This window comes from Mauremys reevesii, linkage group 2, assembly GCF_016161935.1.
Source record: "Mauremys reevesii isolate NIE-2019 linkage group 2, ASM1616193v1, whole genome shotgun sequence".
NCBI lineage: Eukaryota > Metazoa > Chordata > Testudines > Geoemydidae > Mauremys > Mauremys reevesii.
This window is the reverse complement of record NC_052624.1, coordinates 101,621,986-101,639,876: the sequence shown is the minus strand read 5'-3', so window position 1 is coordinate 101,639,876 and position 17,891 is coordinate 101,621,986. Positions and strand designations below refer to the sequence as shown.

At 41.8% G+C, this 17,891-nt stretch overlaps 1 protein-coding gene across 10 annotated transcripts in view; it reads left to right on the top strand.

Moving 5' to 3' along the window:
• TNS3 (tensin 3) overlaps positions 1–17,891 on the top strand; it is a 350,809-nt gene that overhangs the window by 156,384 nt on the left and 176,534 nt on the right. For all 10 annotated transcript variants that reach the window (XM_039523944.1, XM_039523943.1, XM_039523948.1 and 7 more), the window contains one exon: positions 11,365–11,406. In XM_039523944.1, the coding sequence (XP_039379878.1) occupies positions 11,365–11,406 (42 nt within the window). The remainder of the gene's footprint in view (positions 1–11,364; positions 11,407–17,891) is intronic.

Below are 17,891 nucleotides of genomic sequence, written 5' to 3'. Positions count from 1 at the left end.
GTAGCTCCAAGCATGGGGCTCACTGTATTTTATCTGAGGTGGTAACATTTTTGTGTTTATTGATCAGTATTATTATGTTATTGACTATTGTAAGTGTGGAAGTGAATGTGATTCAGACTATCTCACACATACATAAAAGTCAACATAAAAAAACAAATTGAGCAATATAAAGATGTGATGAGCAGAAAACCAGACATACTAGATGTTCAAATTAAATGACACAGTTAAAGTGTGGTCGCTCTTTTGGGATGCACATATCTACATACAGTAGTTATGAATTAAGGAGGGAACAGAGATAGCAGTACTTTTGACTTGATCATTTAACCTTTTTCTAACAATCTTTCCCCCCCCTAGATTTCCCATTTCTGTATGTGGAACTATTTCAGTAAGGCATTTGATGCAGTTCCACATGGGGAATTATTAGCTAAATTGGAAAAGATGGGGATCAATATGAAAATTGAAAAGTAGATAAGGAATTGGTTAAAGGGAGACTACAACGGGTCATACTGAAAGGTAAATTGTCAGGCTGGAGGGAGGTTACTAGTGGAGTTCCTCAGGGATCGGTTTTGGGACCAATCTTATTTAATCTTTTTATTACTGACCTTGGCACAAGAAGTGGGAATGTGCTAATAAAGTTTGCGGATGACACAAAGCTGGGAGGTATTGCCTATACAGAGAAGGACCGGGATATCATATAGGAAGATCTGGATGACCTTGTAAAACTGGAGTAATAGTAATAGGATGAAATTTAATAGTGAAAAGTGCAAGGTCATGCATTTAGGGCTTAATAACAATAATTTTAGTTATAAATTGGAGACACATCAGTTGGAAGTAACAGAGGAGGAGAAGGATCTCGGAGTATTGATTGATCGCAGGATGACTATGAGCCTATGAAAAAAGCTAATGCGGTCTTGGGATGCATCAGACGAGGTATTTCCAGTAGAGATAAGGAGGTATTAGTACCATTATACAAGGCACTGGTGAGACCTCATCTGGAATACTGTGTGCAGTTCTGGTCTCCCATGTTTAAGAAGGATGAATTCAAACTGGAACAGGTTCAGAGAAGGGCTGCTAGGATGATCTGAGGAACAGAAAACCTGTCATATGAAAGGAGACTCAAAGAGCTTGGCGTGTTTAGCCTAACCAAAAGAAGGCTGAGGGAAGATATGATTGCTCTCTATAAATATATCAGAGGGATAAATACCACTAATGTGGACACAAGAACAAATGGCTATAAACTGGCCATCAGGAAGTTTTGACTTGAAATTAGACAAAGGTTTCTAACCATTAGAGGAGTGAAGTTCTGGAACAGCCTTCCAAGGGGAGTAGTGGGGGCAAAAGACATATATGGCTTCAAGACTAAGCTTGATAAGTTTATGGAGGGGATGGTATAATGGGATAGCCTAATCTAAGCAATTAATTCGTCTTTGACTACTAGCGGTAAATATGCCCAATGGCCTGTGATGGGATGGGATATGAGTTACTACAGAGAATTCTTTCCTGGGTGTCTGGCTGGTGAGTCTTGCCCACATGCTCAGGGTTTAGCTGATCGCCATATTTGGGGTCGGGAAGGAATTTTCCTCCAGGGCAGATTGGCAGAAGCCCTGAGGGTTTTTCGCCTTCCTCTGCAGTGTGGAGCACTGGTCACTTGCTGGAAGATTCTCCGCACTTTGAAGTCTTTAAACCATGATTTGAGGACTTCAATGGCTCAGACACAGGTTTGATACAGGAGTGAGTGGGTGAGATTCTGTGGCCTGCATTGTGCAGGAGGTCAGACTAGATGATCATAATGGTCCCTTCTGACCTTAAAGTCTATGGCTTTTTTTCTCCCCTATCTGAAACCACACTCTTTGTACATTACAATGATGTGTGTTTAATAAATGTAATGCCACACCCCAGGTACGTTGTTGGGAGCAGGCATTGAACTCTTGATCTAAAAACATGAGATTCTACTACCTGAGCTAAAAGAGCTCTTCAGTCTCCTAGCCTGAAGCCACTCTTAAATTTCTGTTGGTCTATAAATAAAAACCCAATAAGATTTCGGTGTATTGCCTTTGAAAGATGTCATACAGTCTATATCCACTAGAGACATGTATTCCTTGGCCACCAGAGGGAGTCAATATTGTTCCATGAAAGCTATAGAAATATATGGAGAATTGCAAAGAGAATTTAATAAAAAAATGAAAGGTAGCAGCTATAAAGTCCCATGTGTTCATGTCCTAATGCATCCTATTCAAGATTCCAGTGTGCATCCAAAATGCAATGAAAATCAGACTCAGTATGTGTGCTTTGTTCTTCAACAACTATAACAACAAAAAAGGAATTTTCCTAAACTTCAGTTAAAGTGTCTGCACAAAAATTACATCTAAAAAAAGTTTTTATATTTGATATTGGCATGAATAGAACTATATTGAACCACAGAAGAATAAAGTTGCAGTGCTTGTCAGGGTAGTTTCCCAGGTCCACCATAAAAATTGTTCCTGTTCAGATAATGATTGTACTCTTTTTGTAAGTTGGCTTCAAGTTCCTATCATGACTCAGTTTGTAATATGACTGTTGTAGTACTAGAAGAAAGTTGATGCCTTTCTGTAATGCTACAATGTAGATAATTAAGGGAGCAATAACAAAAACCTAAATCCAGCAATATGATGCATTCATTAGACACAAAGAGTCCTGTGGCACCTTATAGACTAACGGATGTATTGGAGCATGAGCTTTCATGGGTGAATACCCACTTCGTCAGATGCATGTAATGGAAATTTCCAGAGGCAGGTATAAATATGCAGGCAAGAATCAGTCTAGAGATAACGAGGTTAGTTCAATCAGGGAGGATGAGGCCCTCTTCTAGCAGTTGAGGTGAGAACACCAAGGGAGAAGAAACTGCTTTTGTAGTTGGCTAGCCATTCACAGTCTTTGTTAAAGATTGTGTCACTAGACACAGTGCATGTCCTCCCCCTTTTCCGTTTTCATGGTAACATTTGGGGTGTGAAGTATTTTTATGCATGAAACAATAACTTGTTTCAGACTGTTTAGTGGCATTCATATTCTTTTGCCACAGGAAACTTTCATGTACATTTGCCTTTAATGGGCATGCAAATAGAGTTACATGCTCTCTGGTTTGCTGTCCATGGACCATTCAGAATGAAAAGAAGCATGTGTGATCCAGGCAAAATTCTTCATTCTGCTTTTACAGCATATTTTCCAATCAGTCCATGTGCAGAGGTTCCCTTTCTGGCAATGACAGTTCTGTGTACAGAAAAAGAGCAGAACTGCAACATCGATTGGAGGATTTAGCTTTTTAAGCATATTTTTTGCCCTCCTTTTAAAGTACTTTCAGCATCCAAAGTATGGGGAGGAAAAGCTGTCTCTAAGCCTATCAGTTTCCCAATAAAATCTGTAAAATATACATCAGCCATACTCTGTGTTGTGGCTTTTTTTTTTAACTTCAGCAAAATATACTCTCATAGATACTCAGTAAATACAGAGTTAAACATTACAGTGCCGAGGAGGGCTGCTACTTGTCTTTCAATAAAGAAAACCAACCTCTGTAGCATTAATTTTGGAGGCAAGTCTTGTTCTAGTTTAAATTTGTTTAATAAACATAGATGTTTGTTAGCAAAACATTTCCTAACCTTCTACTTGGGGGAGCTAAGAATGGATTAATATTTTAACTTCAGATTAAATATTGACTAGCTAGGCTCAGCGATGACTTCTTTATTGTATAACTGGTGACTCTGTTTTACTCGGTGTTATCATAAAATGATTCCCTCAATCAATGCCACCTTATTCCACTTTCTCTGCCCTCAGTCAGTGTCTTGATAGCAGTCACATGCTGATTTAACTTGTCAGACTTTTTTTTTTCAGAGAGCCCAGGGATAGCTCAGTGGTTTGAGCATTGGCCAGCTAAATCCAGGGTTGTGAGTTCAATCCCTAAGGGGACCACTTAGAGATCTGGGGAAAAAATCAGTAATTGGTCTTGCTAGTGAAGGCAGGGGGCTGGACTCAATGAAGGTCCCTTCCACTTCTAGGAGATAGGTAGATCTCCAATTATTCTTTTTTTTTTAACCTTGGGTAGGATCTCTAGTTGACTTCTCTACACTTATAAATCTTGTTCTGTCCTTCTGGCTAGTTTCTAAGGAGACGATTGCATACAAGTAAACTTTACTAACATGGAGTGTGTACATGAGGGGGGAGAGTTGGACTAGTGGGTCTCCTTTAACTGTCTTTGCTCCAGTTCATCACATGCTGATCAGACAAAGATTGAATCTCATGTTCATTTCCTGAAAAGGATCATAGTATTAAAAGTTACGGTTAACCATGTAGTGATGGAGAATGCTGTATTTCCCTGACTTTCCAGGTGTCTTTAAAGCAGTAGTCAAATAAAAGGAAATGCAAAGTTAATCCTATTGATCATCTAAATATTAACAAAGGTGAGGGAACTTTCTATTTGTTCAAATGAACAAAGAGGACAGGAGATCTCCTACTATATTCACTTGAAAGTGGATGCGCATTCCTTGGTCTTATCTTCTCTTTTGTTGTAATTTTTTGTGTCTTTGATTGTGGTTAAGTCAACTTGATCCATTCTTTTGATTTCATTAGCCAGTTTCCTTTAGGACTGGAACTTTTTTTTTTTTGTTGGTCTTTTCTAAGCATTGTTGACAGGAAGCAACAGATGGCTTTTTTAATAGGGAGTTGAAATGTTACTCTTGAACAAGTCTCTGCCTTGTAAACATTTCTGTTCATCCCACACTTCACATAACAAAGCTCTGCTTAATCTTGTACTGAATATGAATCTAACCATCCTTTGAATCTACTTTGTACAGGAAAAAAGTGATGGATTGGGTTTGCTGCTCCTGAAATGCTATTATTGGTGATGAGCATGTCACGGGTGCACATGAATACAGATAATGCATTATAGGAAGAATGTACAAATATTGTACTTTTGGTGTGTGTGATTACAAGGATTAAGTTAGAGTGAACTAAGACCACTTTATTCCTGAGTGAGAGCAAACATATGGGGGTTTAACATGCTTTAATTTATGTGCGTTGACTTGACACCTTTAGTTTGCCTTAACTCGCCTGAGTGTCTCGTGTAGATAAGCCCTTGGTGTCTCTGTGCCTCAGTTCCCCAACTGTAAAACGGGGGTAACAGCACATCCCTACCTCACGAATATATTAAAGATTTTGAGGTGTTCACATATTATGGTGATGGAGGCCATATAAATACCTGGGGTATATAAAAATAATCTGAACCAATTGGATTGCATTGAGCAAATTCTGGATCCCTTTTGTGCAGTTCCTCTACCCATCACCTAATTCCATCCTCTAAGTTTCTAACAACTTCCCTCCCTCCCTTGAATTCTTAGTAGATCTGACTGAAAATATTCCATCAAAACCATTTTTTATGGAACATGATGTATTTTTATTTTTTAATTCTGAGTTTTTATTTGAATATCTTAATTTTTCTAAAGACCAACCCAAACCCCCCAAATATTCAGTCAAATATTGTTAAACATTTTTGGTTTTAGAGAAAAATGGGAAGGTTTTAGGTTTTGGTTTCATTTTTTTTGCAGAAAAAATGAAAAAAATTAACATGAATTTAAAAAAAAAATAATTCCCATCTCCCCTAAATTTCCCACAAAGAAACTGGCATTTTTCTGCCATCTCTTCTTGTTAGGCTTCCTCCCTCATCCACAAACACCCATCAGCTCACCTCAAACTTCTGGTTTGCTCCTGAAAATCCTTCACTAACATCCTCTTTCCACACACCACCTTCCTTGCTTCAGCCTTCTGGTTCAGTTCACGTCTCCACAGGGGCGGCTCTAGGCACCAGCAAAACAAACTGGTGCCTAGGGCGGCAACGTCTAGGGGGCGTCCCCTGCGGCCGCGGGGGGCAGTGGGCTGGGCCGGCGGTCCTGCCGCAGTCATGCCTGCAGGAGGTCCACCGGAGCCCCGAGACGACTGGACCTGCCGCAGGCATGACTGCGGAGGGGACGCTCGTCCCGCGGCTCGGCTGGACCTCCCGCAGGCATGACTGCGGCAGCTCAAGCGGAGCCGCCGGACCCGCGAGCCACACGGGACCAGCAGTCATGCCCGCGGGAGGTCCGCTGCTCCCGCGGCTCCGGGGCGCCTCCCGCGCATGACTGCTTGGGGCGGCCAAAAAGCTAGAGCCGCCCCTGCGTCTCCATGTTCTGGCTTCTGCAGACATGATCATAGCTACTTATCCTTATGACAACCCTTCTTTTCCTTGACCTCCTCTTAGACTGTAGATAAGGTGGCTTCCCCTTAAGGAGGACTACTGATCCCGTGGCCAACGGATTCATATCTGACAAGGTCTCTGTCTCAGGGCTGGCCACTAATGCCTCATTCTTTTCAAGTCTGGGGCTTCCACGTGGACGACTCCAGAATTTGACTGTTTGCATATGAGATGTGACTGGAATAATATTAGGATCAGCAGAGAGATTCAGAAGCACTGGCAGAAGAAAGCTCCTCATGACAGGGTTAGCAATGCTAGTGAGGTCTAAGACAGGAGTCAGAGTGTGAGAGGAGGTGATGAAAGTCTGGTGTCTGAAGGTGGGGGAATTGCATCAAAGAGAAACTACGGGAAAAGCACCAAGGCTTGGTGCTATTGTGGGCATTGAGAAGGAGTGAACTGAGACCCAAATCAAAACCTAACCCCGCTGTTCACCCACCCAATGGCAAACCTGAACTCCCGCTGTGAGGCCCTCAGCATGCCCCTGTTGTCTACACCACTGGATCTGGCCAGAACCTATTTACTATCTGAGAAGTAACCTATTTAATATTCTTAGAAAGGACAACACTGGCATATATTTGAGATGTCAAATTAGCTATTCACTGAGACATTTGTATTACCCTATCGAGGTATTGAATTGTTTAGTTCTATAAATATGACTGGCCTATTACAGCAAGAGGGGCAATTCTCTTTTAACATCTGATAGTAGCCAGAACTGTCATTATCTACTGCATAAAGCTTAAGGCCAAAATTTTCAAAAGTGAATAGCGATTTTAGAGGCCTTGCTTTTGGGTGTGAATTTTAAGACAAAGGGGACTGATTTTCAGATGCTCAGAATTTCTTAAGGTATCTAAAGTTGGGCATCCAAAATCATTAGCTCTTTTTGAAAATCTTGGTTTAAATTCCTAGGGTGAAATCCTAGCTCTGTTGAAGTCAATGGCAAAACTCCCGTTGATTTTAATGGAGCCAAGCTATCCCCCTTTGTCGGTCTGTGTGAAGCAGGTCTCTCTAATTTGCATGATGTTGATGACTACTGGATGACAGATACCAGAGTCTGATTGCTACCACTTGAAGCTATGGCAATGTATCTCCTTTGGCAGTGGCAATGTATCTCCTTTCCTCTCATTCTTCTTTGAGCCTTATATCTGGCTCTGTTCTGCTAATTATCTTCCCCATTGCTCTCTCCAGTGCTACATTGTCTCTTTAACCTTGTTCCTCTGTTCTTGTCACTCTGTCCTCTATTTGCTGTCCCTTATATTCCATTGCCTCGTTCTTCATCACTTCCTCTATTGTTCCTAAGGTCTCTCTTCCACCACTCTGGTTCCCACGGTCGCCTTTTCCATCTCACATCCTGCAGTCCTTTCTCTACTCTCTCCCCATTAAACCAGGAGGTTTAGAGGGAATGATTCTGATGCTGCCATCTGAAGCAGATAGTCCAGGAAGTTGCTCACACCCTTTGTTGGCTTCTCTGCTCCCTCTCTGCAATGCAACGCACAGAGAGAGAGGGAGAGAGAGAGAGTGCAATGAGTAAGGATGCTCAAAAGCTGGCTGCTCAAAAGCTTAGAAGCAGACAAAACATTAAAAATCCCCTCTGACAGTTGGCTCGGAAGCCATGAATGTCATGCTTACTATGTGGGAGCACTGGCCAAACAGCAAGGCCTTCCCATGAACTGTCAGATATTTGGCAAGTCTGACTTTTGGCCTTGTTTCACATATGACAACACACACACACAAAGACATCTTCTTTATTATGAGAGGGTCAGTACTGACTTTGGTATGGGTATCATTCTTGTGATGGGAAGAGCAAAACAGATGGTGGAATTCCCCAAACACTTGACTAGTGGCATATGTCATGTAAATACAAAACTGTAAAGATGGGATCTGGAAAAAAGAAGTGTGAGCACAAAAATTGCTTATTCACATTCCTAAAACCTTGACGTGTGCCTGTTTATCTCTGCAGATCAACATAAATTTCCATCTCCCTACTGTCTCTTTCTGAATGAGCATTTTAGCTAGGGTGTACATCAACAGATATGGTTAAGGTTGCTGTATGTCTCTTTTCTAAATGTCCTTTTTCATTTGCTTATAAGGACATCAAACTTCCATAATTGCTGCATGGTGTCCAGTGCTGAATTATTAATGGCATGATGGCTGCAAGTAGATTTCTTTGACACATAAGTCTGTGCTGGCATGTTTCCAGAGTAAGAGAATCTCGGACAAATTGTGCCCAATCGTTTTTCAACACAGTATCTAAAGGAACAGATTCCATGACACGGTCTGACCCTTTGGAACTGAGCTGGGAGCACAAAGACGCTGTGAATAATCCAGAGCACTCCCCAGCTGGGGATTCCTCCAGAGTTTGGTAGCTGGCACAGCTGGCTCTCCCTGCTCCTGGAGGATCCAACACAGAGATCATGCAAGGGGTGTTCTGGAGAAACACGGGTGTGGCCAGAGGGCTACTGCACCATTCTCAGCTAGTATATGGTCTGTAGGGGACCATAGGCAGACAGCATACTTTAGGACATGCTTAGTTTACGAGAGACGACTTTGCTTTTAGTTTCATGTTTCTAAGGAAGAATTGTAAAAAAATAGAATTTTAAAACCAATGAAAAGACACCCTTGCTGTTACAGCTGCTCTGCCCCACCTATCTCCTGTATATAAAAAGCTTCTGTCGCTGCTGTTGTGCATCAGTTCCTATTCATATTAGCCACCATTATGCTGAAAGTGGAGGGGCAGGGGGCTTTTAGGCATTTATACAGAGAATTATTTCCACATGACTTTTCAGTACAATGACTGCTCTGTTAGGGATTTAATTTTTTAATACTAATTCAGATAATTATTTAATCATAATGATTCTGGTTATCCTTGTTGCTACCAGTGTATCAAAGTGTTCCTTGTTAATCTTTATCGAGCTGTGAGAGGGGTTATGGCTTAGTGCAGGATGTATGTGCTGTCAAATTCTATGCAGGCACATTAAGTGGGTACTGCTAATAAGTGTATTTTACGTACTTCAGGCATTAAACTGCATTTGAAGTTAAGATAAAATCTGAACTTCCAGCAGGATTATATTTCCTCTTTCCTGAAGATGGTAGAAACTCTTCTTCTAATGAGAGAAGACTCTGATCTCCGGTGACTGCCCAGCAAACAGAACAGAAAATAATAAAACTGCACCTTCCAGGTCACAGCTGCTCTCATTTGCCAATCCGTGGAGTCAGATTTGCAATTCTCTCACATTCTGATTCTCTTATGACTTGGTCGAGTGGCACAAGTTCCTGGTCATGCGAGTATATTGGAGCAGTTCTAATCTCTCTTGGGCAGTGGCTGGTACTCCTAGCCTTGTGCAAACATTGTGTTCGTGTGTTTACATTTTGCAAAGTCTTTATAGTTAACATTGATCAAGTTGCAAACTTGTTCAAAGCCTTGAAGTTGCAGGTTAAACTCACCCTAGTCAGCAAGGTGATTCAACAGAAGGAATCACATTTTCTTTTTCTTCTTACTGTGCCTGTGCCATTTTAAACTGGGTTGAGTGTTTTCCCAGCATCAGGAACTGGTCTTCAGTGGAGATGTGATTGAGCAATGAAACCACCTTTTTTCTTGGAGAGCTCTTTTCAGATTAAGTAAGTGTCTCAAGACTGAATTCTCTTTACTCAACACTGAGTTAGTGCATGGCTCAGTGTCCGCAAGTGCTATGACGGTGAGAAGAAGGGTTGTGCTGTCTACTTTCATCTCCTCATTCCCTATCCCTTTAGTCTGTACTTTAATTGGAGAGGATAAAACTGAACTTGCAATTGGATATTTTATTGTTTTGCATTTCTTGTCCTAAGGTCTTGTGTAGTGTTGCTGAGTGCTGTTTAATAGCTGCCATATTTTACCCCAGATGTGACAGCATTTCAGTGATGGATGAAGTGATCCCTATTCTGTATAGCATTTGCATATCAGGTTTACAGTTTAGAAAGTGATTTTGGATCCCTTAGGACAGAAGGCACAGATGAATATAAACTATGATTATAACACTCTTATTACAAAAGCAAAATATCTACCTTCACCTTTTCTTTGAGCTCTTCTCTGCCAGATGTCTAAAATTGACTTTGCAGATTTTACGCAGAATCCAGCCTTTCCAGGGTGTAAAGCTTGACTGCTGTTTTATGCATGATGGGCTCTTTGTACATAGGCATTATTAGTTTAGTTTAAAAGTTGGTAAATTTCTCTCTCTAATATGTGAAGGCTGCTTGGCTCTAGTAATTCTGCTGTGTGTTTAGCAAAATAAAATGTTTCTGCTGCCATCCTATTGTAACCTCATATTGCAAAGTCGTTAAACAATGTATCTTCTCACCTGAGAGGCTAAATTCTGCCCTGAATGCAATCCTTTGCAAACACATTGTAGTCATTGGGTCTGATCACCACTACATTACCCTAGTTGCAGACTAGTGTAACTCTATTGATTATTACAGTGGCATAAGTCTGGAGTAATGCGTGTAGTCAGTCAAGCCCACTGAGTCAAGGCAGAATTTTGTCCATATTGATTAATAGGCTAGCTTTAATTTTTATTTTAAATAAAAAGAATAAAAATGTTGCTAATTGAGTTTATTTCTAAACTAAAATAGATATGAATCTCTACATTTTCAAAGCTGTGTGTGGGATTTAGCACCACGAACACCTAAAGGGTAACACCTAACTTCCCTCCTTAGTACGCACGTATAAATGTGTTTTGCATCTGGTAGCAAAGAATGAGAAGGTGAAAGGGTAAAATGGGAGTTGCACAGCTAAATCACGCATACCACAATGGAAATTCACTCTTTGACATTGTTATTCTGTCTCCAACATGTTAGTCCTCTCTTATTGTACAAGTAACTGTATGCCAGAACTTTGGAATACGAGAGCCCCTGTAGTTAGTAGAACTCAGAAGCTCGCACAACGTAAGATTAATTTCCATTTGTGTGTCTGTCTCAGTGACATTTGCTTGTTGATAACACTGCTAATCATTTCTGTGCCTGAATGATTTATTTTGTTCGGTGGGAGAGGTATGAGGGAAGCTTTTTTTAAACATGAATTTTAAAAAATATTGGAAAAGATTAAATTGATTTTAATCATTTATTTTTATTCTTAACAGCCCGATAACGCTGAGACCTTTATGAGTCATGTAACCAGAACTGTAAGTAATCCATTTTGATTGGTCTTTTTGATTTGCTTAACTTGATTTATATTTCAGTCTGTGGTTGCACATTTTTATTACATCTTCACAGAACTATTACTGCTAGTTGTTCTTCAAAGCACAGGCAATTAGCATATTTAAGGAAAGCAGGTTTGGGTTAAGATAACTGGTGGTAATGCCAAAGGGTTTTTTTTGCAATTTTTCCAGGAACTTTTGCAGTGGACTTGGGCCTTTCTTGCCTTCTATCACACAAAAGCTTTCCAGGGAAGAGAAGAAAAAACACACATGCTCACATTTTTATTTTGAAAAGGAAATCAAAGATCCTATGGCACTTTTTCAGGAGTAAGAGTGCTTGTTAATCCTTGAGTTCTTGGCAATGCACAATTCATATCTTTGTCTCTTTATATATATCTGTGGTTGGCAAAGTATCTTGGGATAAAAGTGCTATATACATGAAAGATATCGTGGGCATCAAATAAGATGTATGCATATTACTCATGAAGACTTGTGATTGTTTTGTACTGAAGCACTCTTTCAGCTTTGGTTCAAGTGCAGTTAGAAGATGAGGAGATGCTGCTCTTTGGTAAATGCTGTGGAAAAATATGTGAACTGAATAATATTGTATGTATCAATACTGGCATACCTTGTAAGTGCACCCTCCTTCCCCATTTATCCTTTAGCATGAGTCCAGGTTCAGATGAAATAACTAAACCTGGAGTACTAAGGAAAACATACCCAACACAAATTGGGTCAGAATTGGAGGCCATTTTAACCCCTTTTTGCTTTGTCTTTCAATGAGACAATGAAGTGAGCTAGCATCTTTAAAGGGTTTCACTTTGTGTTGTCTAAGAGCATTGATAAGAATTCTAGGTATAGCAATTATTGGAACACTAAGAAGCAGCTAAATTATCCGGTGACAAGACATTTCAGTGAATTAAAATATTTAATGTTCCTCCCAGACTTTCCCCCTCCCCCATTCTTAGTTGGACAGATTACCTAACATAAGAAAAAACGCCCGAAATAGCCCTCTTGTCAAATTCATATACTTGAATGAACAATTTCACAGCTCTCCCCTAATATAACTAATATGAAACAAAATCACAAGATAAACTGTGTAAAAATAATTACAGAGTACTTTCTATTGTTAGAACTAGCTGGTAACTTCAGAGGGTTTTTATGTTTGCACTAGTTGCTTATTAGATGAGCCAAGGTCAACCTCCTTTGTATGTATGGTAACTCATGCACAGCCAGCTATTTTTGAGCATAATTAAAGTGGCAGGCCACACTATTTCAAACTGAATCTTTTGGTGTATTCACCTTCACATAGAATAGTATCTTGTTTCAAGAAATTGCCCATTAGTTCACTGCATGAAAAAGTCCCCCGTTACCATCCATGGGACTATACCTACTAGCCAGAGATTGACATGGAAGATGAAAAGGGGTCTGACCACCAGACAGTTCTGGCTGTATCACTATTGCATAAACTCTAACCCTCTGTGCAGATTTTAGAAAGGGGAAAGATGGTGGGATAGATACCAGTGTGCTATCCCTAGACCCTGTGTTGGTATGAGTCTTTTACATGATCGTCTAACTAGTACATGTACGATAAACTGTGTTGGAATGGTATAAATTCTCTTTTTATTTTCCTCACCTTCTTTCAGTGCCTCCTAACTCTTAGGAAGGGAAAGGGTCTGTTTCTCTTGTTTAGCATCCTGACTGCTGAGTGAATATCTTCAGTAGCAGCCTCTGCAGCTTCATGGGAAAGCTATGAACAGCAGCTAAGAAAACGTGGCCTGATTCATGACAGTGTCACTTCTGCTCACAAGGTTCTGAATGACACCTGTGAAGCTGACCAGAGTCTGGTTAATTTCCTTCAGCTGTTGTTTGGGAAAGTTATGAGCAGCTGATGAGAAACTTGTGACATTTGCCTGCAACCTCAGGAAGACAGCACTGCATTTTCTTACATATAAAAGGTATCTTCACAACCATATGGATTAGAACCTTGATTTTTTAACATGAAAGTTTGAATGCTGGAGAAATTGTTGAATCAGGCTTCTTGCGTACAGGAAAAGTTTTACCTGCTAGTTCAGTTTTTCAAGTCCTGCCTTGGTGTGCATACTCCTTTATCATAAAATAGGTGGGATGCAAATGTTTGACTTAAAAGCAATTTCAAGCCATGATAGCAAGTGTTTTCCTATTCGCAGTTTATGTGCCATCACTTCATTGGCAATAAAACTCTCAATCACGTGCTATCTATTTATTGATATTATGAAGGATCCCACAATATTCTACAAACATTAATGACTTAAGCCTCAGAGCATGTCTGTGAATTTAGGCACTTTTAAAAGATCAGGCCCAAGGTCACATAACAGATCTGTGATTGAACCAGGAGCAAAGCTCAAGAGATCTGACTTCCAGTCCTCTGTTCAAACCGTCAAATATTGCTTCTTTCCATTGTATTGGACAATATGAATGTATTTTTTCAAAAGTAATAATCACTGTAGGACCCAAGGAATGTGCTTATACACCACTGATTCACATAGGGTGACCAGACAGCAAGTGTGAAAAATTGGGACGGGAGGTGGGGGGTAATAGGAGCCTCTATAAGAAAAAGACCCAAAAATCGGGACTGTCCGTATAAAATCGGGACATCTGGTCACCCTAGATTCACACCTTCTGTGTAGTGGTTGTGTTAACAGTCTCATCCTTAAACCACACCAATTTTGAATTAATGCAGCAGAGTTTATACCCTGTCATGTCTCTTGTGATGAATTAGGTTGCCTGTGGATAGTAAGTATTCAGGAAGCTGCCTATAACCTCTGGAGTAATAACAAGAACTCTACAACAACTGGAGCCTCAGATAGCACTGTTTAATTCACCCTGATAATGTGTTTGGTTTCAAATAGCTGACTAGCTTGATAACTCCTAACATGCTACTTAACATGATCACATCTAAATCCAGTAGCAGCATTTTGTGCTCAGATTTGCTCTGCGACTCTGCTCTCTACACTTGTGCAGAACTTCCACGAACATCAGTGCAGATCTGAGAGCAGAATTGTTTACTAGCAAAAGTTTAGTCTTTTGGCCAGAGGGTATAAGAGGGCTGGATTCTGCTTGTGCAGTGCAAAGTGTATTTAAACCAGCCAGAGAGCTCCCGTCATGAATTTTTCCTGTGCAGGGGAATTTCTGGCCAGAGTAAGGCTGGCAGAGGCAGCTATGCCACCTCCTGTGCCAGCTCCACCACCACTGTGCAAGGCTCTCAACTGGCATGATGTCACTGAGGGACCTTCCACAAGTGGCATAAATGAAAGTTGCCCCTTTAAAGCAGCAGCTTTCACTTACGCTGAGGCTTGGTGGCTAAGAATTGGGGAGCCTGTCAGCACTTTCCTTGGCTGCCATGGAGAGCCAAGTGCAGAGTGTTTTTAAAATGATATTGTCAGCGTTTATAGAAGAGTTTGCCTGAATTTACCCCCTATTGGTGCAGGAATGGCTCTTTCCTGCACCATAGAGTCCCACTGTGCCTGTGAGGAAGGATTCCATGGAAGCCAATGGGAATGTGCTGAATCAGCACTTGCCACCCCAGCTATGGTCACTTTTGGAGTATTCCTGACACTTCTCAGGCCTCAAGTGAGGGAGAGATTCTGGGAACCCTGATAACGGAAGCCAGCATAGACCCAATGTTTGGTCTGCCTTGGGATAGCAAATTGTCCATGTGACTGTTGGTTTTCTTCTCAAGAGCTTTGGAGATTGCAGCTTGTGCTTGTCTAGTTCCCCCAGCAATCATCTGGCAATACTGTGGTGCCGGAGAATCTTGTTGCAGTTTTGTTTTATGTCTGGATTGAATCTCCTGGTATCTTAGTTATTCTCTTTGTAGTCTGTCTTCCTGTGATGTGGGTTGAGACAAGTGGCTGAGTGTATCTTCACATTGTTTGGTGAATATTTGCACTTCTCTTTTGTTGGACTGAGTTGTAGTGGGGATTTAGACTGTATATTTATATGGGTTCTCTGGTTTTGCATGGATGTTGTGTAGTAAGGGGAGATGCACATTCCTTCCTGGCAAATAATCAAAGACTCTCTTTAGGACCTTTGTCATTGTCAGTCTCTGCTCAGGAGAAGCCTAAGGACTGGTCCTGCAAGTTACGATGGAAGTACATTAGGAATGTTGACTGAGCACATTGCTTGCATACGCTATACTTGTCTGTGAACAGTTCCTTTTGTATGCATGAGCTCAAAAATTAACAAAGAATTAAAACAAAAAATGCTGGGAGCACAGGGAAATGACATCCCCTCTACCTGGGACGAGGATGCTACACAGACAGAAGGAAAGAGGGACAGGTTAACAATGTCTCTCAAAACTGAACTTCACCAATGTAGTCTGGACTAACTCCTAAGGGAGCGAATCCTATCCAGGTCTCCTTGGCCAAAATACATGTGAGAGTGTGTGTGAGAATGAAGCAGGGGGGTTGAGAAGGCCTCATGTTTGAAAACTAGATGACAGAATAATGTTGAATTCTTCCAGGGCTCCCCAAAACAATGCACTAAACATGAAAACCAGCTGCACATATTGTAAAAGACACTGACCTGCCTAACAAGTAATTGAAATTGGGATGTGCAAGGTGGCTGACATTACTATGAGGATTGTGGGTAACTTTCCACTTTCTGACTTCTAATTTTTATTTTGAATGTACAGCTGTTATGAGCAAAATCTTTAAAGGGGCCTCAACCTGGCCTCTATAGTCGCACCTGTAACCTGGGAGTTGAACCTATAAATACTGCTGTTTACATTCACAATTGCTTGTAGTTGGTTGCAGGCCTACAAATCAAAGCCTTTTAAAAATCTATGGCCCATAATGCAACATGAGATTAGAGTTTTTTAATTTAATTTCTTGTACAAAAAAAAGCAGATTTTTTGCTGTGTAGACCCATGAAAATATCCAGGTTTGGTATTGTGGAATTATGCAACTCAACAGCAATAACACAGGCAATAGTGTAACAATGTTTTTAATTCTTGTGCACAAAAGACCATTTTAATGTCTTGACTTTATTTTAAAATATTTTTTTCAAATATGACCATAAAGTTCAGCTGCTTTGAGTTATTTTTGCATTCTGCAGAAATTCTTAACATGTTTTTAAAAATTGGACACATCACAATTATGGCTTTTTGTCTTACTCACCTGACAGCTATGGCTGAATAAGTTTTATTCAAACTTTAAAACCCTCAACTGAAACAGAAATTAAATTGGCAGTAATGAGTGTGCAGAAATAAGTATTGGGGAACTGGTAGTGAAAATGGACTTGCAACTTTTCCGATAGCATTCACGAGAAAATACAGTAGTTGATGACATTGTCAGGTTCTCCCTTTAAGTAAAGAGATTGGCAGCAGTAGTGACTAAATCTCTTAATTAGGGACCCAGGCTAGATTTTCAGAAGAGCTCATCTTTCATTTAGGCACCTTTCATTTAGGTAATTTTCAAAAGTCCTAGGCACACTGCAGTTCCCATTTAACAACAATAGGGGCTGCTGGGTGCTGAGCCCGTCTGAAATTCAGACCGCTTCATTTTGGTGCCTAAAGGGGAGCTGAGCACTTTGAAAATTTGACTGCATATCACTTGCAGTGACTCCCCAGTTGTGACTTTTTAAACTTCCCCTTGCTATTTCTGCTGTTGATTAGTGTCTGAGCAGCTGCCAGACCCTGCTGTAGCAGGAGACACATGAGTGCAGCTATCTCTTGTTGAAGCAACTTACCCAGGGCTGGTGCAAGGATATTTCGCGCCCTAGGCGAAACTTCCACCTTGCGCCCCCTCCTCTGGCCCGGGGATCCAGGGCCGTCCCTAGCTATTTTGGTGCCCTTCACAGCCCCCCTGTGGGGGCTGGCCTCAGGCCTCCACGGGGAGGCTGTGTGGGGCCCTGCCCCAGGCCTCCATGGGATGGGGAGTGACCCAAGACCTCCGTGGGGAACAGGGGGGAGGGGGACAGGCCACTTCCTGTGGGAAGTGGAGTGACCCGGCCCCAGCCTGCTCCACTCCCCTGGCTTCCAGCCACGCTGCCGGCGAGTGCGGGGAGGTGGTTCCCCCCTCACCCCAAGCCTGGGAGCTAGGGGAGCAGAGCAGGCTGTGGCTGGGTCACTCCACTTCCTGCAGGAAGTAGCCACCCCCCTGTCCCCCCACGGAGGCCTGGAGCCAGCCCCCCCCAATCCCCCTCGTGGAGGCCTGGGGCCCCAGCCTGCTCTGCTCCTCTGGCTCCCAGGCTTGGGGAGAGGAGGGAGCGGGGAACAGCCCCCCAACACTCGCCGGCAGCGCAGCTGGGAGCCAGGGGAGCGGACCAGGCTGGGGCCGGTTCGCTCCACTTACCATGTGGTGAGTGCAGGGTCGGGCCTGGCTGCAGTCTTCAGGGGAGTGGGGGCGGGGCTGGGGCGGAGCAGGGGCAGGAAGAGGCGGAGTGCGGCAGAGCAGGGGTGGGGGCCATAGGGAAGAGGCAGGGAGCCC